The following is a 26,368-nucleotide window of genomic DNA, read 5'->3' on the forward strand; positions in this document are numbered from 1 at the left end:
GTCCCAATAGTTGTATGCTAGTATAGCAGCTTACGTTGTTCTTTGTATTTCTGTTTTCTAAGTAGCTCAAGTAACAGAACTTCACCCACCTCAGTGTAGGCAAGACTAAAACCTTGAGTCTTCCCGCTACCTAAATAAAAATGTCTGCACTTCTAAATGAGTTGGAAGATGATGACCGTGGCTTCCTTTCCCATTCTTCACGCCCAGAATGAGTTTTCAGGCAGTTGCTTCCTAGTTAGTGTGTAAGACTGTTCTTTCTCAGATCTCTTCTGCAGAAGGGCAAACACTCAGGGGAATGATGACATGACAGTGATCGCAGGCTGCTGTAAAAGCACACAAGCTCTCTTTCTTCCCACCCGCACCCACCCCCCCGCGCCTTTCCTTGTCCCTCTCAACTGTGACATTTGTCCTGCCAGCTGAAATCAGAAAGGGATCCTATTTGGGTTTCCTACTAGATTTGAACATGCACGGTTTTGGGATGGATGTGTCTTCATTATTTTCACTCTTATCATGAATGAGTCTGTACTGGATGTTTTCAACCACAGTTGACCTTCAGTGAGATATGTATCTTGAGAGTGAGCTGACAAAGAGTAATTGGGAGAAGATACTGGGCTATCAGAAATATGCTTTCTCTGTAGCCTGCAGCTTTTTAAGATTCCCTTTGCTAAAATTTTAACAGGATGGCTCTAACTGGTATGTTAAGCCTGATGGGTGAAGAAGATACATGCCCTCTGGCATGGTGAAGGAGCCATGTATCCCCGTCTCTGCCCCCCTCCCCCCCCCCACTTCTTCTCAGGGGACAGATAGATTTGCTTATGATAGACAGACACTAGACTGTACGGAGTGATTTCTGTGTGGGGTGCTCTGTGCAATGATACATTTCCAGTATGCTCAGGTTTTTTTCTGCTAATAAAAATGACATTGCTGTCTTTAGCAGACCAATAGCAATTGCTACTGCCAAGTTACAGTGTCAGGGTTTGGAGCTGGGAATGGCAAATAGATATTACATGCTGGACTGTTCAAAAGAGTTTAGAAAGATTTCATAATTATACCTCGCCCCCTTCCCTTTCTTTTAAGTTCTGTAATACAGCAACTTTGTTTTCGGCAAGGAAAGAAGCTGTGTATAATTATCCTTCTTGTACAAGTGGCTAACTGTGGGGAGAGTTAAGCGATTTACCCAGAACCACAGGGAACTGCTATAGAAAAAAGGATATTTCTAGCTTTGTCCTGTGGTCAAGCCTGTGCTGCTGCTCCTTTTCATGGAGTTACATCGCTGACTGGTTTGATTGAGCTGGTTTTATTTGCTTTGAGATGGAGACAGGGTTGAAGGTGTTTTTTCACTAATTCATTCATATGGGAGCCCAGACTGGATAACCACTCTGAAACTGGAGTTGTAACCTGGTGTTGGCTGGTGCATTGACTCGGAAGAAGAAACCACAGTTGCACTTAGCAGGAGCTCTTTTCCATGGAGAGACTTTATAAACCAAAGACATCAAAAGTCAGTGGAACCCTGGTAACACAGTGCTTAAAATGCACTTCTTGACAAAGTACATGCAGGTTACGTTTATGAGGGCCTCAACTCACCGCATAGTAACTCTGTCAGATACTGTTTTCATTAAAATGAATAAATAAAAATCATGAGAAGTTGCATTACAACAAACACTTGAAAACACAAAATTGAACCTTCCTCACCTTGAAGTTGCACTTCCATTATTGATTCTCTTGGCCGCTTTTTTTTTTTTTAATTAGCAGCAGTAGCATACAGTTTTTTGAAAGCAGTCTGCTCTTAATCTGATGGTGCAACAGTACTGTAATCCCCTAGTGCTCCAGAACAGACTGATACACTTGAGCTTAACGGCAAGCCCTGTCCCCAAAGGTAAAGTTAAGCAAGGCATCCTGTAACTGCCAGGCTTGCAGAGAACAGGCCACAGGGCACTTGTTTTGTGATGGTTCATTTTGAGGTTAGATTTGGATTGGGTTTTGTCTGTCCATACCCAGGTGTAGCTGGCACAGCAGGGTCTTTCTTGTGCAGACAGCTGGTGGTAGGGAGGAGGTGGCAGCTGGCAGAACAGAGTTGCTGGCCTCCCATGTGCTTGTTTCTGATGGGAATAGGCCCCCACTATGCTGTGGTGTTCCACTGCTCTCTTGCCTTTTGTTTCTGTAGGTTAGAGCAAGAGACAAAAAGTGGAGATCTCTCTGGAAGGCTGTTTTCTCTTGGCACCACCAGAGCGTTACTTGGAGTAAATAATTCACACCTCCATAATGTGATATCTCTCTTTTTCTTTAGGCCTTATCTACGCTTGTGATTTGCCCCAGTTACAGCCATTAGTTCCTGTTCAGCAGAGTCACAGCATAGGAAGACAGAAACATAATTTTCTTCATGTGGATTTATACCAATTTCTGTTAATGGTGCTGTCCTGGCAGCTTAGGGATGTGTACCTTCTTGTTTTATCACTGGCATCTTCTCCCATCTGGGTCAGGCTTTTATGCTTCAGTCAGTGTAACGTAGCTCATCCAGACAGTGTGGCTTAGAGAAGGGGCTCTAGCCCTGGATCCAAGAGCCTGGATTCTGATTCCTGGTTTTTCCCTAGATGGGTGTGTGACATCGAGCAAATCATGCTTTCTCCCAAGCATCTGTTTCCTCGGCTGTAAAATGGGAGAATGACATAAGCTGATTATATAGCCCTTTGAGGTGGGTAAGTGTGCTAGCTACTGTGGACAAAGGAAAAAAACAGTATTAAAGAAAAACTGGATAACCTGGTGGTTTTTAAATGTTCTGGTTAAGATATTTTCTAATCCTGTTTGTTTTTCTAAGAGAAGTATGGGGGTGTATTAGCACAGACCAGAGAGGAGGAGCTGCTTTGGAGCGTTGCATGCCACCACCTCGGCACACAAAATAAACTGCGCTCTACTTCTTCACGGTGAAGCTTCTTTGGAGGGGTGCAGGGAGGAGGTTACCCTGCGCTGTGGCTGGAGCTGGATTTGTCTGTGACCAGCCTTGCTGGTAGCTGGTACTTTTTGTGACTGCCATCTTTTCACAGGCATTTCAGCTTAAATGTGTCTTTAAGGAGTAATTTTATGGCCATTTTGGTTCTGAGGAAGAATGCAAATATGGCTGAAGGAGTAGGCTGGACAGACATACTTTGTTTTTTGCAGACACTACAGCAACAGCACACTTGCCCTGAGAAGTATAAAGTGGCCAAGTGGTATCTCTTGGACACTTAACACGCAGAGGTGCATGCGGCCTTACAGAGGTTTTATTTGAAACTGCAAAGCTAAGCAGCTAGACAAGCTGCCCTCAGACAGTTACTCTGCCACTGCCTGTTGCATCTTTGTTACCTAGCTAAAAAGTAATATGTATATTTTACAAGAAGATGGTATAAGACGATGCAAGAGACAAGGAGCTTCACTGTGATAAGGGTGAATTTGCCAGCTTGGAACTGGGTTTCACCATTTGTTTTGAACCACGCTGTTAAACAACCGGATGCTGAGCTTTTTCGCTAATGTCCGTTTAATCCTTCCTTAAGCATGATTCACATTGTCCTAATCCAAAGCTACTGCACTGCAAGCATGAAAGCTGTGAAAGGAACTTTTCATTAATTGTTCACCCGCTTTTTCTGTATGACTTCTGTTTCCTTCGCAAAGTGTTTTTGTTTGCAGCTTGATCTCATACCCGTTTCAGCCAGTATTAAAATTCACATTGACTGAACCGGGTGTTGCCAGCGTTAACCGTATTTTCCACAGACATTCCTGCTGTTGCTAGCCTGCTTTCAATCTTGTTCACTTAGTAAAGGAAATTGTGTCTAATAAATAAGAAAAGATGTGTGCTTTAGGGAACCTTGGCCACTAGTATTCTTACATTACTTTCACTGCTTGATTGCATGGAGTTGGGTAACAGGGTTTTTAGGGAGAAACTTAATATAAAACTAAGATTAGTAGTCCTTCAGACTCAGAAACTTGCCTTTAAGTTTTCCTGAGGAGTACCTAGAATGTATTAGGGATGGCATTAAGAAAAACAGTATCGTGTAACTCTGTGGCAGTCCCTGCATTTCTCAGTGTGTTTAGGCTTCTTGTCTATAAAATAAGCATAATAGTAATCCACTGTCTAAGGAGAGCAATGAGATTCATGCAGTAACAAGTGGGGGTTCCTGTTTTCCCAACACTGCTTGCAAAGAGGAAAAGTATTAAGAAGTTGATTTTATGCTGTGCAGAATTTCTGGAAGAATGATGATGTACAGCATTTTAATGTGCTTTCTCCCATCATTTTTCCCCTCTTCTTTCTGCGCTAACTCTCCTCTTAAAGCTGTAGGGCTGCTGAATCTGGTCTCTTTTGGATTTGTGGGAAAATTAATTGTGTGTGACTTAAGAGCTCTGCCTACTCTTAATTGAAGGCATAGAGGACTGAAGCTTTGAAGAAAGCATAATTTTTCCCTAAATGTTTCCCAGTCATTTGAACGAGTAGATGTTAATGAAAACCAGTGTTATAACAAACAAACAACCCCCCCAAATTAAAAATCAGCTGAATAAAGCCCATTCCTGTCATTTACTCACTAGGCATTATCCAGTGCGCTTTTAAATAGGCAGCATGTAGCCCCAGTGGTAGAGAGATGTTTAAGAGTTACATTGGGTAAAACTTTCGCATTCTTTTTTCTAACTTTCAGATGCAAAAAGAAAACGCAGCACAGACAGCTATTCCTCAGATTCGTGGTTAGACATGGATGAAGAATCTTGTGATGCCCATATCCAGGAGGAGAAGGATGACAGCTTGGATAAGAACTCCAAATCCTTGGTGGATGGCTCCTCCTCACCCAACAGCACACACTCAGAAGGGAAAGAAGGTGCAGGAAGAAAACAAAAAGCCACAGTAATGAGGTACCTAAAAAGAACTTTGTCAAATGAGTCGGATGACAGTGTAAAATCAACGACCCCCACGGACTATCCCAAAACACCAACGGGGTCTCCAGCTACGGAAGTTTCAACCAAATGGACTCACCTCACGGAATTTGAACTGAAGGGTTTAAAAGCCCTGGTGGAAAAGCTTGAATCTCTCCCAGAGAACAAGAAGTGTGTTCCAGAAGGCATTGAAGATCCGCAGGCTCTCCTAGAGGACATGAAGGTGGGTGTGATAGCTTGTTGATCCACACAAACTGTATTCTGTGGGCACAGAAGACAGCAGGAAATCATAAAGCAAAGCTCTGCAGCAGAGGGATGGCAGCTTGTGTGTAGTGACCAGTTCATATCAGCCTGGTATGCCACAGAGAGGGAGATTATGCCTCTAACAAAAGCCATGTCTGCTCTGAGGAGGTGGCTGTTTGCAGTCTGATTTAATTGATGCAATCCTATCTGACTGTAGCAGTAGTGGCCAAAAGTTTAAATCCTCTCATAGTTCCGCACCTGTTATGTCCTAGTGTAAATATTGTGCCTCAAAAAGTCTGTTTATAGTCTTAATCTGCCCTTTTTGTGGTCTAGTGTCTTTCTGGAGTATACCTTATTAAGTGACACAAACAAAATGTAAATACTTGATTGTAATTTAGAAGATGTATTGTCTGATGTTTTCAGTTGGTTTTTTTTTTTTTTCTTTCACCTTCTTCATTTTCCTTTCCTCCATTGCCCTCTATAGGTTGATAATTATTCTCCGCTGGTACAATACACTGTTTTTGGAGATGGTGTGAGGAGTGAACATTCAGTAGTGACAGAAGTTCTCTTTATATGTTTAGTATACTGGAAGTGGTACCCCATCTGACTTGGGGATAAATTCCTCCTGAAGACCAGTATGACCTTGCTGCTTCTAGTTTCAGCCCTGCCTCTGATCTGTAGTATCCCTTTCGACTACTGTCTTAGCTCTTCTGTGTCTTGTTTTCACATTGTATAAACCAGGCTTATTAATTATTTTGTTTAACAAAGCTGAGAGCAGCATACTCTTGCAATTTTGCTGGAATTTTTCAAACAAGGCTAAAATTGTCACCCCGTCCTCCATGTCCGGTACTATGGCAATTTGGCCTGATTTGGAACTGTGAGTACTGATTCATGGTCTTGTGTTTGGACTACTGGTTTTGTGCTGTTTCTGTGTACAGTGTGATTCTTCAGCTACATATGCTCTTTACACAAGAGCTGTGTAAGCAACAGTCTGAGGGGAAAAATACACGTTTATATGGTAAAAGGGGAGCCTTTATTTTTTAGGGTAAGTAGTGTAACAGCTGCTTAGAAAAGGCTTCAAAGCCAGTTAAAGAAGTCTGAACATATGCAGTGCGCAGTGGAACCATATTCCACAATCTTGGAGCCTGGAAGTGTGATACATGGCACTCATTTTGGTAAACCACAAGAGCTCAGAAAGTCTCTTCTTGCAAAATCAGCCACTCTGTATATGAAAGTGGACGCATATGCCCAAAGTTGTGGCTGTAGATTCACTGGCTTGCTTTGTGATCAGTTGTCTTCTAATCAGAAATCAAAATGAAGCTTCAAGACCAGGAGTTGAATTTGTGGTAAAGAAGAAGGAATGGTAGCATTACTTTTCCAAGCTTGATGCACAGACCAGTTGTCACTTAGAAATAAAATAGCCCTTCTTGAAATGCCAGAAAGGGGTGCAATGCATAATAAACAGTGCAGATGTTTAGAATATGATCGTGCATGCTCTTTTGATGACATACTCCAGTGCACCGTGAGACATCTTAGTAGAACGTGGCAAGATACCATATGTGAATCTGGTTTAAAGCACCGTGTAGGAGTATGTTTTTATATTCCTCTCCAGAGCAGTGGATTCACTAACTACAGAGATGGAGAACTGCAAACAGACATTTAAGAAAAAGGCACAAGCCATGCCCTTTTCAGTGATACTGTGCTTTAATTGGTATTAGTGGGCATCTGCCAGTTTATTTTGTGCATCTTGCAGAGTTGCAGTCTTGATGTTCCGTCTCCCTTGATAACTGCCTGCCTCCAGACTTTCTTTCCTTGCCAGCACACACTGTAACCATCAAGATGTAGCCCAACATCTGGATATTTATGGTTCCCTGCTGGTTAAAGACCCCATGACCACATCTAAACATCATGCATGCTACAGAATTGTTTTCTCTGGAATCACCTCTGTATGTTTGGTGAGCCTGTGACTGATTAGTCAGAGCAAGACCTTCTAAAAGGTTTCCTTTTCTTGAACAATGTCTAAAGAACTGTTAAAGAACTTTCTTGCCCATCCTTTTTACAATATTGACCTACATATAAGGCGGCTCTTAATTTTCAGAGAATGGGAGTCAATGCGACTAGTAAATTAAAGCCCATATAATCTGCTTCCTCCATAACTCTCCCTATGGTTGCATAATCTGCTTGCTGGGTGCTCTGAAGGAATTGGGACAGTTAGGGGGAGTTGTACTTGTATGAATTGTTGCTTGAGTACGTTTCCTCTCAACTCAGGGGTGGAGTCAAGGACTCGCAGCACAGGCCTTCCCTTCTTTGCTCATCAGCACGTTGTCTGAGGCAGCCACTGACAAGGTGTGTCCCATTCCCATCTAGGTCTGGAACCCTGGATGCAACAACCCATTACTCCTTTCTGCTGCTGTGTTCGTTGACATGGTAGAGAACGGTGCAGTGGAGCAAAAGCATCTCTTTGTAACCAATGTGATATCAAAGCATAAAGTTTGTTTTATTCAGTTTATTTGACTTACAAAAAAAATCAAAAGCAAGTATATCAGTGTATGTTTAGGGCTTCTACCTTCAAAGGACAGAGCATGCTGATGGAAAAGCTGCCAAGTGGCTGATTTCAGCCCCTTGAGCACACATCTAGCGTAATGGTCCTTGCAGGATTCCTGTATTGGTGTGCAGAATGCGGCTATTCAGTATTTTGTTCCATCCTTTCTCTTTAGTGTGTGTTAGGTACACCATACTGTTCAGACCCACAGCTGAACACTGTGATACAAGTGTTCCCTTGGGGATCCCAGTGATACCACTACCGTAGGCGTGTGCTTCATAAGTGGTAATTGATGAGCTGTTATCATCTCTGGTGCACCAGTAGGGAACTAGAGTGTGAAGAGATTAAGATAAAAGTGACCATAATTCTGGATACTGGTTTTGCCTGCCGCAGGTGTGATTTTCAAAGAAGCTAGCATTATTTAAGAACAATAGGCACAAAAGGTAGTTTTAATGGTATTGAAACTGTAATTGCTTATAATTTCTGCAGAACCAAAGTTCTGATCTTTAGCATCTAGATCCCAAGCCAGACATGAGGAAGAGTAGGAATATACAATTAATGACTGCCTGTGGAAACTTGATTTAACAAGATTTGCCCTGTGTCACACAGAGACATAATGGCAGAGGAAGAAATACAGTCAGTTTTTCTGGAATGGTGTTTATCAACTTGACCAGTAAATCATATTTCCTCTTACTTTGCTACTACTATTTCAACTTATACAGAAAATATGTGGGGATTTTGCTGATGACAGTAGCAATAGAGTGAGCAGTAGCCTGGCAGCTTTACTTTACCCTGATGAATATCCAGAGCACCAGTCATCTGTGTGACTGAATGGAGGCAGAAATCCTGCAGAAGAAGCTGTGGCAACTCATACATATGTGCTGTGACTGTATTCTGCTGTGTTCACAAGGTTTATTTCATGGGCAGCCTGACTTTTGGGCATGTGATGTATTAATAATGCATCCTATTAAAAGTACCTTTTAGTGCACTCATTTGAGGGTTATTTTTAACAAAAGCATAGCAAGAACATGCTCTGACAGAAAGTCTGAAAGCTCTTACTCTGCTTGGAAAGTCTTAAACAGGTTTCTTCCTGAAGAAAATAAATCTGTCTTTATTGTAGCAGTTTTATTCCTTAATGAAATATACTCAGGAACTTTTCTGTATGACATTCAAGTCCGTCTTTGTGCTTCAATAAGATAATGTTTTTGGAAAACAGGATATGGGTCATTAAACTGGAGAAAGGAAATGGTTTTATTCAGTGATGTGAAGTTTCACAGAGCAAATCAGGGTAACTCGCAAGGAATCCATGCTTTCCCATCTGAGCAAGAATACAGTAAAGGATGGGTGACTGGATTACTGCTCTTAGTGGTAAACACAACTACAGCTATATACAGCTATTTAATGTCAAGTAGGTGAGACTCTTTGAAGTAATTTATTTTCCTTATGAGAAGGGAGACTAAGAACTAAACTAAGCCTGTGTAAATTCCTTACATGTCATCTAAGCTTCCTAACTAACTGCGACTATCTAGTGGGGACACAGCAATCCAGAAGTGCCAAGCTAATGCCTCTGCAGATTGAGAACCCATTTATCATCATGATCGATGGAGTGCAGCAGCACAAGGGAGGCTTATTTGCAGAGCATAACACAGGCCTCACTTGGGGAGCGGGTCAGTTCTTCCCTCAGCTCAAACAAGGAATTAAATTCTTGTCAGCTGCAGCTCTGCTGTATGGGCAGTGTATCACATGAGACCTGTGTTCACCACCAAAGAAGCTTCTACTGACAGCAGCGTTCACTCCAGAGCAGATGGCATCTGTACAATCAGCCGAGGAGATGCAATAGTCTCTGTATCCAAATGTCTGCGGATGGGCTCTGTGTGAGCTGTATGTGCAGCAAACGTGGGGGGAAATTGTTATACAGTAAACATACCCTCCCTGAGAGTGCTCAGCTGACCCAGGTTGCGGAAGGACAGCGGGCTTGGCAGTGTAGGTATTGGCAGGGTCAGCAGCCAGAAGACACTGCAGCCATTGCCCTCACATCCTTGCTCTTGGTGTTACTGTCAGAGGCACATGCAGCCTGCAGCCATACCTTGTTTTCCATATATACATGCCCTGAGATGAAATACGAAACAGTGCAACAACTCCGGCTCCCAGTTTAAAAATTAATTAGCGGATGAACTGTTAGAGAAGTAACTACACTGATGAGGAAGAGGCAGAGGAAAAAAAATCACTGAGAGGTAATTTAACTTAGATAGTGGCCTTGGGGTTTCGAAGAGTCTCATCCTGTAGCTTCTCCACTTCATGTTTATCTATTATAAATAGTATGTCAGTCTATTAAAGATGCAATTGGGATGGACTTGTGCATGAAGAAGAGCATAGAGGTAACCATCTTACTCCTTGGTGTAGTTTGCACCCCACATCACAGGGCAGGTAAAGCTGAGCAGACCTTTGATTGTGACAGTCTGCGTCCCACATTAAACACTCTGCCACTGATAGTTGTCTGTGTGCAGTCTCTGATTTCAGCACACAACGTTTCTGTTGTGTTACCAGCAGGATGGTAATTCCTTTGCTGCTGTTGGAGAAGAGGGTTCTGAGATCTGCCTGCTAATAAATGCCACAGATTTTCCCCACTTCAAAGCAAAAATGCTGCTCTTCTTCAGAAGGGTCTGTGGAAGTCCATTAGGGCAAAAGAAACTCAGTTTGAAGAACAGAGTTTGTCAAATATCCGCAACTCCTTGGCAGCAGGAGAAAATTCTTGTGCAAGACAGATGATATCTACTGAAATATGTTCTTTCTTTTTCTTGCCAAAAGATCTTACCCCCTTCTCATTCTGATGAGAGGAAAAAAAACTCCCTCTGCTGAATGTGTTCAGGGGAGTCATTCCTTGCTGTGCTTTTGAAATTAATGGCTAAGCTGAATTCTTATATACTTAATCAGTTTCTTTCCTCCATGCCTGCTGTTGTCACCACAGCCTTCAAGTGTAATGAATTGGGCAGCCTTGTGCAGGATGAGCATCACGTTGTCTAACTACAGCCCCATGTTTTTTCTTTATCTTCTTTTTTTTAAGCAGGTGAACAAAAAGTCTGCCTCCTCCAGCTTGTTGTGCACTGACACTTGACCCTACAGTCACCACAGCTGTGGCTTGGTTATGGTTCTGCTGCTGAGATACCCATTGTTTTCAGCTGGCTAAGATGATAAACTGCCATAGTATTAAATCTCTTCTTGGATAATATTTTCACATGATATATATGATAACAGGAAACCTTCGTTATCTTGCCAGGTTTTTGGAATATACTCCTCTTTCTATTGAACTTGGAGTCTCTGACAATCATTAGTGGAAATGTTAAGGTTTTCTGTCTTACAAGATTTCAAACCTTGGAATAGCAAAGTAAAGAGGGATTAACTTGTTCATTGTTTGTATGGTTCTCAAGCTGCTGCCTTGTTCTGGAGAATCTTGGGTTTGCTATGAGAATACAAAAGACCTCTCCATTTTTAGGAATGAAAACTAACTTTCAGAATGTGGTCACAGTTCAGTTAATGCAGTGATCATCCTTTCAAGATAAAAAGGAAATGTGAAAAGAGGCGCTCACTTAGCCTTAGCTCAGCCAAGAGTTAATTTGCTAATGACTAGTCCGTATGTAAAAGTTGTTAGCTGTTACACTCAAAGAGAGTATATGGCTGGAGATATGCTACAGACTCTCCATCACAGTCAGGTTGGGGCAAGCTGTGTTTTATTCCTCACCAGCCAGGCTGTGCCTATGCAAGCTCCTGAGTGCAGCCACAGTGCTGGGCTGACAAAACCAGGCTTGTACTGGTATTGCTTTTTTTTTTTTGGTTGTTGGTGCTGCTTTTGGACTAACCAGTATCAAGAAACAACCTTCCTGGTATGATTGTTTCTGAAAGAAGCAGCACTGTGCTGGTGCGATAGTGTCTGTTAGTAAAGCTTGTCTCATTTAAGCACAGGCTGGGGAATTGGGCTGAATCCAGCAGGTTGCCTGAGCTCCAGGGAGGGAAAGCCAGCCCCAGGGACACTCATCCAAACCCTAGCTGAGTCGCTAGTCTGCCTGCTCAGGCTCTTGGGGCATAGAACATGCCATCGTACTCTGGGCTTTAGTTGGGTGATTACAGATGAATTCCAGCTGTGCTTCCTATTAAAACAATTACCGTATTTTAAGCTCTTTTTGTATAGTGTGTGAAATTTTTAATTATTAAAGCTCTACACTGGAGACTGACAGAGCCTGGTGCATGTTGTTGTCTAATTAAGCTTTTTTTCAAGAAGTCTGTATACTAGGGAGCAACACCATTGAACTTCATTGTCTGGGGTTATCTCCTAAATTCTGTCAGGATGTAATTTCCAACCTGCAGTTCTTGTTCGGTTTTTTTGGAGCATTTTTTCCCCCTTTAACCTGTTAGTGCTTATTTGGGCTTTGGTTTTCAGCAGCATAGCAGAATCCTCCTTCCGACTCGTTTTTGTTTTCATTTGTTGTCTTTTTCAGCTACCTGAACTCCAAATGAAGGGCTTGTAGCTACGTTAGCAAGTACATAGAGAGTCATGGGGAGCAAGCACAGACTATTCCCAACTGCACAACTGAGTACACTTAAAAAGGATTCTTCCCCACCTCTGTGTTGAGTTTATATGGTCATGGGAGTGATTCACAGTGGTAGGAGCTGTGTAAGCCAGTGCAACCCACTCATGAAATTTCTAGGACAGTGCATCAAAGCAAAAGGATTTGGTGGGGGTGGAAGGGAGGGGAGACCAATCTTTTTTCTTTAATACTGTAGTGTCAAGAGTCAGATCCTTTCCTAGTGAATACTCAGCAACCTGAACACCTTACCCAATCACATAAAGTGAACTAGATTACAACAGCTCTGCGCTGCCCATCAGTGTGGAAGGAACGTCAGTGGAAATGACGGTGCTCTTGAATTGCCATGTGCAAAAAGAGGAAAGGTTACAGTGCACACTTCTGTATCTTGACTTACCTGACTGTTCAGGCATCTGAGGATTGCTCTGAACTACACACTTGGTGCCCTGTGACTGCAGAAATAATGGTGGCAGAGCCTAGATGCTTCTCAGACCTTCTGTAGACTTGATGAAGAGAGGAGGTGTTAACTGTGGTGCGTGGTGGGGTCGTTTGGGATTTAGTGAGCTGCAGTTTAAAGGGAGAGGTGATATTGGTATTAGACTGATACCAGTGGAAAAACACCAGTCTTTTGGACACACCATTTTTAAAGAAGTTGTAATATTTGAGGTGATTTGTGGCTGATTTTGCTGTCTGTTTTGCAAGAAAATTTACAACTTTGATCTTAATGACAGGTGCAACAGTTTCAGTGTGAATTGGAAGTTTGGAAGCAAAAGTAACTTGCAGAGATGTAACAAGTCAGCAGAGATCTTGTCACTCTCATCAGAGTGGAGTATTGTCTTCTCTGAGACTGCGCTCTGGTTGGAGAACTGTTTCTCTGATTAATAAAGGCCTTTTCATTTGCAACAGAACATACTGAAGGAGCACGCTGATGATGACCAAAATCTTGCCATTTCCGGTGTCCCCGTGGTCAGCTGGCCTAAGAAGACCACAAAGGTAATGAGACATAATTACTTACTAATCATTGTTGCTAGGTCTTGGTGTGTGTTTATCTATAATCTGGCAAAGTGCTGTATATGGTACTTTGGCAGCTGCTAGCATTTTTAACATGAAATGTTATTTTTAATGGTTTTATGATTAGGTCTTGAAGCAGCACTTAAAAGTGCCTCAGCAGGGAGAAATTGTTAAGAGTTTCCGTTTAAAAATAATTTGTTTGGGCCTTACTTATCAGTGTAAAACTTTAGTATGTCTTGATCATTTATTAGTCATGGTAAAATCTAAAAATATTGATGCAACGTTTTGTGTAAAATTAAATGATGTGTAAATCCTACAAACTGGTCACTTAGTAAGCACTCTCATTTGGGTGAGAGGATGTTTTTTCTCTTATACCATGAGATCTTCTGAATTGTCTCTGTAAGTGTACTGCTGTAACTTTGGAGGGTTGTTTTCTGTCCCTGCATCTTCATTTTTCCTCCTAAATATGAGAGTAGTTCTCTTCACTTTGCAGGAGAACCATGAAGCTTGCTTCATTAATGCTTATAAAGAGTTTGAAATAATTAACTAAAGAATAATGTCAAAAGGCTGGGTGTTATTTATAACAGTGTTATGTTTACCACACTCCAGTTATTCAGCATGCTGTAAAAGCAGCTTTGCTTATTTAGAAGATGTCTCATTGCTTCTATTTTTACTTTCATTTTTCACTGAATTAGTTTTATAATACATAATTTCTTTAGAAATGCTGAAAGGGTCGGTCAGCTTAAATCGGGCTTCTATCTGAAAATCTGTTGTTGTTATCATTGTAAATAACTTTCAAATAATTAACTGCGTGAATTATTTTCACTGTTCTCACTTTTTGTGCTGGTGGACTTGTCATGGCTTTGCATATAATCACTTTTAGCCACAAGAATTTGCTGTTTTCAAATGGGAAGTAGGAGACCATAAACATCAAACTGCCAGAGGAGAGTTGGGCAGAATGAGCGTATCATGTTCCTTCTTGGTTTCTTTTTGGGTTTTAGCTGAGCATGTTTCAGATCAGTTGTATCTTGTTCAATACATATTTCCCTTTTAGTTTGTAATAATTCCATGGGAATATGCTTTGGGTTTATAACATTTATTTGTCTAAAAACAACAGTGGAAAGCCTTGAGAGGAATAGGCGTCGGGTTGTCCACTCCACTGCTTTGATAGCTGGTGTTCATTCATCAGTCAAGTATACTCCAGGCATTGAATAAAGCAAAATCTCTGTGACCAGAGGAAAGCTGGTGTGTGAAACTATAAAACAAAACTAAGAAACAACTGACTGTTATGTTATATCTTTTGAACATGTGGTAGAAGTGAGGATATTTGTGTTTTGAGGCTTTTATAAGCTTTGGCATTTGCTAATGTTCTTGTTCACTTTATTTTGGAATCCTTGATACATGGTTCATTTCTTATATTTTATTTCTGTGCGTTGGCAACATAACTGTAAAAGATTTGTATTTTTTTGTGACTTAAATCTTATCCCTCTTTGCAAAGTCCATCTTGCTGGCTGCAAGGTTGGGGTTTTTTTAACTTTTCTAGTGTTTATTTTCCTTTAGCCTTTCTGAAAGCAGAATCTTTTAGAAGGCATCATTGCCAGCGCTAAGGTACAATAACAAACAATTAAATACATTGACTAATAACAAACATGAGGAAAACTTTCACAGAAAGTCAGGTTTTAGACTGAAGTTTGGCAATAAAAAAAATTTATAACAGAAGAATCCATCATTCTCTTCATACTTACTTTGCTTAATCAGTGATCAATTTGTATCATGTCTTATGCTTTAGTTAAAAGGTACACATGCAGATGTGGCCACGTGTTTCCCCAAAAAAGCTTGTTGTTGCACTTTTAGTTTGTTGCACTTCTAATTCTAATGTCCATGTCATCTTACGAGTTACAGCTATTTCCCTTGTTTGAAGTGAGCAGATTAAGAAGACATGTCTTAGGGTTGAGCCTTTGAGTCCCAAATTAAAATATGTTAGAAAGACAATATAGGGGAGATTTGTATGAAGGCAGTGTTAGTAGTTAAGCTTGGTTATTTCTCCTTTGTGCCCTCCAAGTCCTGATAATTAAATGGAAGATTTTAAAGAGAAGAAAATGCTGAGGGGGGGTGGGGGTGAGGAACAGGACATGGGGGGACGGACACGAGGACACTCCCTTTAAATTAGATTGTAGCTGGTGGAGCAAGTCTCCATGGCTAGAATACTCCAGAAGTGTTGAGCACAAGGCGGGGGAGTAAAACCTACCATTAATTCTGCTTTCTGTAGTATTGCTCTTGCAGTGTATAGGAGAAATGGCAAATACTTAACAGTGCCTTTCCTGAGATACTTGTGTTCAGAGGGAGCGGCAGATACAATACAGCATGGTACCAGCTACCGTGAGGCGGGCTGGTAAGATGACACTGTAGCTGCTGTATGAGGTTCCAGGGAGAGGAGGACTGTCAGATTCCAAGTCCATAAAGAAAAAGAAGCGAACTGAAATCCAGAAAGAGGCGGCAATAAGTGGAAAACATGGCTCTTGCTTTCTCCCAAGAGAAGGCTCCAGAAGAGCTTTAGAAAGACAAGAGCAGCAGATGGAGAAGGAAGAATAAAGCCAGCATTAAATGCCAAAACATTTCAAAGAAAATGGAAATGACTGTAAAGAAAGGAAGGGAAGAAACTAGAAACAGCAAGAGAGCAGGGTGAGGGGAGAGGCAAGTACTGAAAAGGGATGGAGCAGGAAAAGCATAGAGCAGAGGGAGAGAACTCTTTACTGAAGTAAAAGATCCCTGGAGCAGAGACAGGGAATGATTTAATCTGTGTGAATAACCCAGGTTATGGAAGGGTGGTCTTATGCTTTAGAAAGAACATGCCTTTAATAATCTGAACTATTTTCGAAGCAGCAAATATTTCCCTTTAAAATTGAGTCACAGTTTCTTTTTATGTGTTGTTAGTGTGACGTGCCAACAGTGTGTGCAGTTCTGTACTGCAAAATGGTTGCTTGAAGACTGTGAAATTCTGGGATTTAAGGAAGGAACGTGTTCCCTCACCTTAAATCACAGTTCACAGTGGATAAGGTGTAACTAAGTATGCGGAAGAACCGTCCATATGTCATGGCCCTGTTGTGCTGCGTCGCTCCCGTCTACCTTTTCTAAAGGCATTTGGTGCTGTCAGTTATACTGCAGTTCTCTGTCAAAAAAAAATTACTCGCTGAGAAAAGAAACAGAAGTAATGATCAAAAATGTTTTTGTGAGGAGATAAAATAACTGGGTGACATTTGATGATCTTGTGGTTAGTGTACAAAATGGGAGGCAAGGGTCTGCGTTCGTTCCCAGCTCTGCTGCAGCCTCCTTGTGTTGCGTGAGGTGAATGGCACATTTCTGCTCCCTGAGCTTTTCTGTATGGAGATGGTGCTTCCCATCTGGGGAGGTTGTGAGGTGAAATTAATGGTTATAAAGGTCTGTGACACCTTCAGCAGAAAGTTTTGTAGTAAAATGTATGAACTGTTACTATTTTATGGCAATAGAGGAGTGGTGTGCAATTCATAGGCACCTCTTCCAGATCATATGTACTCATCTTTATGGAGCTTTTTTGAGTCTTTCGTACTTTTACTAATGTATTGATAATTACTTAGCACAACAATTACACTCCTGTAGACACTTTGGGTTGGTTTTTTTTTTTTTTTTGGCAAATGCCCTTTCACAAGAAGCAAGAACCTGCCTTTTTCTTTTTAGCTCTAGAGTAAGAGAAAACAATCCATTTTGAAAATAAGTCTCTGTTTAATAATCAGTCTGACTTTCCCAGCAATCCTAGGATATGTACAATGATCTTAATTTAGGCCTCTTCAAGGAATGTGGGACCAAGCGGATATTTGAAACCTTCTCGTCCTGATGGTTGACTGATGGTTTACGTACCTTCAGACTAGATGGCACGTTTTGCCCAGCTGGCTGCTGAGCATGGATGCAGCTGTGGAAATGTAAACCCCATCCCTGTCCCCTTGCTGGGGGGTTGTGCAACAGTAAGTTGTCCTCACTTGGTGCAGTGCTGAGTGTTACTTGGGGGGGGTGGGGGGTTTGCAGTGGTAGTCTGCTGGCCAAAAGGAAGCGCTCCATAGGGTGTGCTGCCTTGAAATTTTGGATTCTTAAGTGACTAAAGAGTGAGAAATAATCCTGACAAACTCACTCCTTCCCCATCCCTGGGACATAAACTTCTGGGTGGTGTGAAAAGAGAGCAGGGCCTAAACCTGATTTTCCACTGTGGTGACACATCACTAATCACTGGTGCACAAAGCTGACTACTGTCAAGCCAGATCTGGAAGCCCACTTTCAAGGTTTGCTCAGCCCTACAATACCAGAGTTCCCATTTTCTCTGCACAGGGATTAGGGGTAGCATTTTATTTAAGGAACTCGGAGTATGGCCCAAGCAGAAACCATGCATTTTTCAAACAAGTTCCTATTTCTGGAAGACAACAGTCGACTATAGTAGCATGTAATTACACTCTATGGCAGTGCCTTCTGCTTTTATTGTGATAAAGATCTTTAGTTGTCTATGAAGAGCAGCTATAAAGAACTAAAATATGTTTGGACTCTCTTGTTCTGTGAAAAGTTAGAAATGCAGACTATGAGCCAGATTCTCATCTCTCTTACCTGGCACAAACCTAAAGCCACTGCATTTGTCAAGATAGCAAGTGTCCAAATATATAATATAGGTCTGGCTGTGAGCAGAAGATGAAGCTGTAATTTTCAGTGGCTGGTTAACAATGCTGCAATCTGTGGCTGTTTTTCTGATGCCTGATCACGTGCTTTTTTCATGTAATTTTTACCTGTTGATTTTAAGGGAAGATAACTTGAGAAGTAGAACAAGGAAATGGTAATATTTTTATTTAAAAGAGTACTATTAATTAGTAAAGGCCACAAACTGAAATTTTAATTGGATTATGATGTGTTTTTTTAAAAAAAAACAAACAACCTTCCCTGCAATTGGCAATGCAAATAACATTCATAGCTATGTATCAGTGCATGAGAACCAGGAAGAAAAAGTGGTAATTTAAAAAGAAAAAAGAAAAAAAAGAGGAAGACATCTCTCAGGCTGGGTTTTCTTGCTGTTGTTTTTTGGACTGCGGGGTGGCAGTGGGTGGGCACAGCATTGAAAGGGACTTTCTGGGGTTTTGACTCTATTTTTCTGTTACCACGGGCAGCATCTGATTCCAATCATTAGTGAGTTGTGTCTTAGAGCAGTTTATTTTTTACCCCGTTATTTTTACTAGAAATCTTTTTGTAAAATTCTACAGATACATCCATATATCTGAAAAAGAAAGATTCTGTCATAAGAACTGATCTGTGAGAGGCAGAGCAAAAGGCTGATTAGTATGATTGAGGGAAGGTTGAGCTAGTCATACTCCATCAGACCAGGCAGTCCTTGTAGTGCGGTGTTCTGGATTTGATGGTGACCAGTCACAGCTGTTGGAAGTGTTGTAAAAACAAAGCAGACATACAGTGATCTTTCTTTGCCTATCTTCCCAATTAGAGCTAGAAAATTATATCTTTTGTGTTCAGTGTCCCCTGGTAGAATTTTTTTTTTCCTCTGTGAATTTACCTGACAGTTTGTGGAACCTGTTGATCTGTTTGATCTCCAGAGCATTCAGTGGCAGTGTCCCCTGCAGTTTAATAAAGCTATGTGTAGATAAGTACTTACTTAAGTTGTTTCAGATCTGTCCCTTAATATCATAAATACACTTCATGCCCGCTATATCATGCATTTCGAGAAATTTGAATGAGGTCTCTGTTCACCTTCTCTGTGCTGTCAATGATATTTTTTTTTTTTTACGTCCCTGTTAGTGCTTCTCAGTCTTCCCCCACTCCCAAGCTGAAAAACACTAGTAAGTTCAATCTTTTTCTGGTACGCAAGCCATACCATATGTTTGATCATTTTTCTCACTCTATTCTAGTTCCACTATAGGTAGTTTTGAGATGAGGGTGGATATGGGACTCCACAGCCACATATAGTATTCAAGATGTAATATTTAAGAGTGGAAACTAGAAGAACATGTCTGGTTCAGCATGGCACAACTAAGTTGAAGGGGGAGGTGATTGTTGTGTAAGTACTTCAAGGAGTAAAAGCACGAGGGGAGGAAAAGAGTTATTTAAGCTAATGGACAATGTTGGCATGAGAACAAGTGAGTATAAACATATCATAAATAGATTTAGGCTGCTAATAAGATTTCTGATCATTGTTCATAGTCTGAACTAAATGACACACTTGGAAAACAGTAGACAACTGTGGGGGAAAGGGCGTTAGGTTCTTAGAAATAACTTATATTTAAAAAAATAAAAGGCAGTGGTATTAGACACCATCTCTAGATCTGGAGCCCACAGGAGGACCCTGGACACACTCAGTGTCTGCTGCAAGGAATGTTTTTCCCTTTTCATGGTGTTTCACATTAAAAATGCTAGGAAGGGAAGAAGATGTCCCACCTTTTAATAATAGAGCTCCTTTGTGTGTGACTCCGATTTTATGAGCATTTTTCTAACACTATGCGTTGGATCAAACTTAAGAAATAGTAAGTAAATGGACTAAGAATCAGTGGACACAATAAATTTGATTGTGTGCAGAAATTAGGGGGTAAAAGCATAAATTCAAGTGTTTCGGTAAACTTCAAACGAATGTAATTTTTCCGAAGTGTTGAGCATTGTTTTACATTAAGTTTTCTTTAAATTCGGGGTGAGAGGTGCTAGGTGGACAAAGAACATTCCTGAAAACCTTTAAATAAATACTTCCAGTTTTTACTTGCTTGCTTACTAAGAATTCCTACCATAGCTATCGCTAGGCCAGCTCCACCCAGAGAAGCAAGAGCAGTGAGGTACTAGTTACAGCAATTAGTGTTTTAACCAGAATGGTGTCTGAAACAGATCTGAGCACGTATAAATGGCACAACATCAAAACAGCATCAGTTTCAGGAGCCTGCCCGGGGGCTACCACCAGGAAAGCAACATTCCTCGTAGTAGCAGTGGTAAAACTCTGCCAAATTCCCTAAGACAGACCAGTCCTTGGAGATCTATTCAGGGTACTTCCTGTGGGAATACGAATGGATTAGAAAGCAAATACTGACAATTAAAAACAAGCACTTAAGAAATAAAGTAAAAATCGAGTCCTCCTAGTGTCGGAAAAAATGTGGGAAGGGGGAGGGTAGAAAGACAGCAAAACAATTCTGTGTACAATGTATTTTTCTGGTTGAGATTCAAATAAGTTTTACATCAGTCATTCCAAGTGGCTCAGGAGCAAAAAGGGGATTTAAACTGTCACATTTCATCCTTGCCAGGCACCAGCTTAAAGGTGTTTGAAGTGATCTCACACAGCACTGCCTGAACTCTGCTTGGTGTCAACAACAGTTTTAAATGCCAATAGTCTGCAAGAAGATTTGCATATACAAATATGTATGTATTGTGAATCCTTTTTGTTGATTAAAAAGTCCTGATTATAAAGTTTATAATCTACTGCAAATCAGACATTTCTTGGTTGTTATCAGCTGCTAATAATTAATTTCTCTTCCAGAAAATAACTCCAGTACAAAAGAAAATCAGGATTAAAATAAATTTAAATTTGTTTTTCTCTTTATTGATTTAAATTGTGATTGGAATCAGCGATTTAAATAATTTTGAATAATTTCTGTTCTTTTACACTGTAGAATAGTAGACGGGCTGAAATTTATTCGGAAAAATATCCCAGTTCTGGTTCCTGACAAATCTATTAAAAACCAAAACCACATAGCTGAGGTCTGGGGGATTTTTTTTTTTAGGGGACTTCCCACAGTAGCAGTATGCATACAAAACTAAACCCTTTCCCTGCTAACTACACTTGGGAACAGGAAAAAACCTGATGCACCAGAACCGAAGACAACTTTGGGTACTGTGCAAAGGAGTAAAAGCTGTTGAAGCTACTGGGAGTTTGTCAAGTGTCTGCTTTTCTGGAGCAGTGCTGCTGAGGAAGGCAGCTTCCTGCCTGACTTGTTTATTTTTTCGAGCGCTGCTTCAGTCTCTTATGAACATTAGTCCTCAAGACAAATTCCTTTCGGTGGTAACTCCATGCAGGCCAGAGGAGTTTCAGGGTTTGGTGTATGTGTATCATACATAACATGCCCAAAGAGCTTTACTGCGTCTTGCCTCGGTATTTTTCGAAAAGCTTTGCCTGGTGACTTGACAGATTATTTCTCACCTCAAGAGGCTGTACTTGAAATATTGTGTCCCTTCAGGGAGTAATTATAAATAGCAGGGACTTGAATGAGCACCGTCTTAATCTTCCATCTTTGACTTAATATTTTCCCTTCTTATCAACTCTCAGCCACTTGCTTTGAAATCTGACCAATGCCTTTATGTGATTAATACATCAAACAGGTAAATTAGAGCCATTTTGACTCTGAGTGGAAATTTGAACAGGTTGGGAAAAATGAACAAGCATCTCTATTTTCAAACTGTTGTGCTCCAAGTATCATACAAGATTTATGTATTCTTCCCCATTGTCATATGCATGAATATTCAGTAACATGAATTTTTCTCAACTCCATCTTGACTGCCATTTTTCAAGATAGCAGCTTTCTTTTTTATTTCATGACAGTAAAAGTGCTCATGAGAACTACTTTAGTCTTAAGACCTTTTTCTTAGACAGTGTATGTGAAATGAGTTGGCAGGTCTCAGATTTTATCACCAGGACCTTGCCTATATCCATGGCCAAGTTGGCCAACAGAACCAAACAAAAAGCTAGGGTTTGAACCTGGTTTAAGTATTCCAGCATCCTTGTGCTCTTGCCCACCCCAACATTAAAACCATTCAAGCTTTGAGTTACGTATCTGAGATTTAATAGTTTTGTTTCTGGATCGAAGCACATTGGCAGAGCAATGGGGAAGGCGTTTGTCATGCCACAGTACGTGCTGCACAATTATGGACATTAATCCTGCGTGCACTTTTCAGAACAAAATCGAATTGTATGTTCTGTCCCTGAGAAGATGGCTTCCTTTTAGTTCCCTAGCACATTGAAATTAAAGTCTGCTGAGAATATAAATGAGGTCTTGTTTCAACTTTGTAACTTTCCTGCAGGCACTAGCAGACCAGATAGAAGAGGTACAGAAGTGCTCTGCTTTTTGAAAATTAGCAAATACAACAAAAGATACGAATAAATTCTGATAAAAGCGAAGCAGCTTTAGAGGTAGTTTAACGTGGTTTAGCTGTTTGTCCTGGGTGTTTCCCTTACAAATCTAAGTCAGGCTTGTAGGTGACAGCAGAGCACCTGAGCTCTCACGAGGCAAGCTATACTTCAGCTTTTCCTTTGGTTACCATTTGTTTGCCACTAAATGCTTGGGTTTGGTCACTAGGTTTTAAAGCTGCTACCCACATGTTGGACACAACTGACTGTCTTACAGCGTTCTGTCCTGTGTGTCAGAGTGCACTGAGCCACTTAGAGGAAAGCAGGTTATATATTATGGTTAATCCACTCAGCTAGCAGCCACATCAATTTGCATGTCCCTCCACAGCGTGGCAGTCACTTCTTATCTTCTTAGGAACCTGTTTCACTAGGTTTTGCATTTGCTGACAGAACATGGCTCTTGAAGACACAAACTGTGCTGTGGAAGCGCTTTGTGGCCTTAAGGATCTGTGGAAGAAGGAAGCATGGCAGGATTTTTTCATTTCCAAATGGAGAGTCCCAATCATGCCACAGCTAGATGAACTTGATGTTTTACTACTCTGCAGCCTTACTCACTATACTTCTGAGATGACAGGGTGTTGGGTTTGGGTGGTGGTGGTGGTGGTGTTTTGTCTTTAAGGCTTATGAGAGGTAGAGTGAGTTACTGTCAGCACCTTCTGTCTGGGCTCTCACTGCTTTGGGTGTTGCTCCACTACTGCATGTAATAGTCCACAGTTGTCATCCTTCACGAGAGAGTCGTACAACGCTTGCTGCCTTTGCTTCTCTTGTGCTGGGTACTGGTTAGGGAAAGTATGTGCAGCAGGCGTTACATGGAGGGAGTGATCAATGTATTATTTTGTCATGAGTTATTTCATCTAAGGTTGATCAATCAGGCTGTTTATTAAAGAGATTGTGATGGATACTCAGTGCATCTGATGATGACTCTTATGTCATAGTTCAGATAAAACAGATAGTAGGTAGTGGTAGCATGATGATACTGGATGGATATTTAGGTTGTCAGAATGTCACTGCTAGTGTTCAGAGTATGACTGAAATACTGGCTAGAACTCGTGAGAAAAGTGTCATGAAATTTGCCGAAGCCCAACAGTTAAGATCGTATTTCATGTGAATGGACACTTAGACCAAAACAACAAACCTTAGAAAGCTGTTGGGTAACTCTCTTATTCTGATACAGGTCAATAATCATGATTCATAAACATCTCAGTGGGTTTCCTTTCCAAAAGCATGTGCTGGCCTGTAGAAAGCAGCAGAAGCTCAAATCACCAGATCTTTTTTCAAGGACTTGCATATAAACCAGTTTGAGGTTGTTTTTCCAATTGTTTCTATGTATTTTTTCTAATACCCGCTAAATATACTAGTCTATAAAAATGCATAAAAAGTTTCAAGGCAAGGTTAAATCAAAGGTGTGTTTGTGCCACATATTTTTTTTTCACTCATATTGAGAATCGTAGGTTCTTAAACTCCAGTGTCTAATATGAAAACACAGGTCCTGTTTAGCACTGGTAGCAGTGACTGAAATCTGTTGGTACAAGATATGCTCAGGAGCAAGTGAGTAAGGTGCAGGGGTTGTACTCATCCTCCCCCCATCTTGGTTTTACTGCTTCAGGATATTTGCATGAGAATAAAATCTGGTTCTTTGGCACTCATCTGCTCCTGCTGTTTATTCTTCGCTTGAGGTTATTGTCTCAGTTGTGACAACATAATTGGTTTCTGTGGAGAAGATTATGATATTGATGAGACTTATATATGACTTCAGGTGAGGTGCAATCAAAGCAGCAGTTCAGAATAGAAGGTACTGTCTGTTTTCATGCAGTTTTCACTAAGGCTCATTCAGGAGTTTAATTAAGGATGTTATTTATTACTGAATTGTATCACGCAAAGCTGAAGTATGGACACAGTTATGCCAATACTGGCATGACTGGGGTCAATGCTGCTTATTTTGTTTTCTAAACTGATGTAAACTGCACCAGGCTAGTCAAATATACACTGTTCACACAAGGGTTGCTGACTATTTGTTGTAATTTAGTGTTCTCTAGCGTAGACAAGCTGAAAAAATTGAGCTGGAAAATGCTCTCTTAATAGTTCTTTCTGTGTATTAAGTATTTCTTTGAACGGTTAGCTGCTCTTGTACAAGGTGAGATTTTTTGAGAGCAATTATAATCAGCAAAGGTTATTTTATTGTGTTGTTTTACCCCCACTGATTCCCAATTTGCTGTTTTATATCATATCCTATCCATATTTTTTTTAAAACGCCACCTTGGCAAAGTTTACCTAGCATTTAGAAATTATTCTGAGATCTTGGCATGTGTGTCTTCACTCCTAACACAGGCTTCATAATTAGAGCTCATTTGTCAGTTGTGTTGCTGTTGTAAGCAGCAGACTGGAACACACTCTCCCGTGGCAGGGCTGGCTGAGGAGTGAGGTTCGATGTGGGTTACACTTGGTGACCTGCTGCAGCCCAGAGAGGCTGATGCAAATATCAAGAGTGCTAGCGTGCGTTGCAGACGAGAGGAGTAGGGCGATCTATGTCATGATTTTATTTGCTGTGAGTGACATTTCGCTGTGGTGTGACTGGTGGATTGTCTTTGGGGGATGTCACAAGTTATTTTTTTCTCCTCTCTGGATTATGGAGCCAAAAGGCTGGAGGGATGAACAAGTGTGAGCCAGGTTACGTGGAATCACTACAGGCTAGTGGAGACTTGGTCTGCCCACAGGCAGGTGTGGGACCAGGGATCTTCCTTCCGGATGTCATCTGTTCTCCTGCCTCTGCTGGCGGACAACTGCATAATGAACCACAAACACCGCTGTAATCGTGTCAGTTATCCTTGCTGCCTGGTTTAAAGCTGTCCTTTGTAGGCCTGTCATGGACACGCATCGTCCCCTTCCTCTCTCCTCCAGAAAACATTGGATTCTGATACTACCTTGTGATTCTGAAAGCCAAGGCCTTAGGCACATGCCTTTCGTGCCTCAGCTTTCATCTGCTCCTGCTCCCGGTTGTGTACGAACACAATGGGGGGAAGAGAGAAACCTGAGGAGATAGGCTGAATGTACCCAGTCTCGTTCTGGAGAGCCCCATCGTGTGCTGCAAGTAAACGCTTGGCTCCTGGCATCACGGATGAGCAGGACTGGGAGAGTACCATCATGTACCCGTAACGTGAGCTCCAGTTGGCAAGAGGACAGAAGTGCAAAGAAAGAACAGATATTTAAGGTATTGAAAATAAGGAAAGGGCATAATGACATGATCCACTTGGCTTTATCAGCAGTCACCTGTAAATATGTGTTTGAAGTTTGACTGTGTTTTGTTACTTAAAACCTCAGCGACCAGGCCTTGTGTAGATCGGGGTGTCACAAGGGCTGTGACCGGGCATAAGGCAACATTACTGCTGGCTCTTGTGCCAGCTCCTGCCTGTTGCTGCCTCTTCTGGGCTACCTGAGGTGTTTCTATGGCCATGTGATAGTTCAGACGTGTGGAATCGAGCTGAAACTAGTTTGGCAAAAATCCTGATGCAAGGACCATTAGGTGTGCTGCTTTATGGCTTCTTGGTTGCTCAGCACATGCAAATATTTAATCTCATGCTTAATTCTGTGTTGTAGGCGTAGGACCCAGAGGCAAAATCCTAACAACTTGAATGGAACCGGGATTTCCCCTGAAAGCAGGCCCATCAATCCAATGGGAAATTTAATTCTTAGTGCTCAAATTCAGGCCTGTGTGTCTTGACCCTTAGCTGCATGCTCTCGAGGGAGAAGGCAGTGTCTGCGTTTGGGTGCTGGCCCTGCTGTGGGTCCCGAACAGCTCCTCAACCGACCGATGTGTAACATTTCATAGTGCAGGGAGGATGTTTTATTGTAAAACCCCAGAGGCGGCTCAGGCCGTGCAGAGCAGAGCTGGAAATGGTTCCTCAGGAGCAAGCTAAACCCGGGGGT

The 26,368-nt window shown here is 41.4% G+C and overlaps 1 protein-coding gene across 10 annotated transcripts in view; it reads left to right on the top strand.

Moving 5' to 3' along the window:
• Positions 1–26,368, top strand: part of KDM2B (lysine demethylase 2B) — a 126,042-nt gene that overhangs the window by 71,876 nt on the left and 27,798 nt on the right. For all 10 annotated transcript variants that reach the window (XM_055794823.1, XM_055794821.1, XM_055794824.1 and 7 more), the window contains 2 exons: positions 4,662–5,116; positions 13,165–13,251. In XM_055794823.1, coding sequence (XP_055650798.1) covers positions 4,662–5,116; positions 13,165–13,251 — 542 coding nt within the window. The remainder of the gene's footprint in view (positions 1–4,661; positions 5,117–13,164; positions 13,252–26,368) is intronic.

This window comes from Falco peregrinus, chromosome 2 (assembly GCF_023634155.1).
Source record: "Falco peregrinus isolate bFalPer1 chromosome 2, bFalPer1.pri, whole genome shotgun sequence".
In the NCBI taxonomy this organism is placed as follows: domain Eukaryota; kingdom Metazoa; phylum Chordata; class Aves; order Falconiformes; family Falconidae; genus Falco; species Falco peregrinus.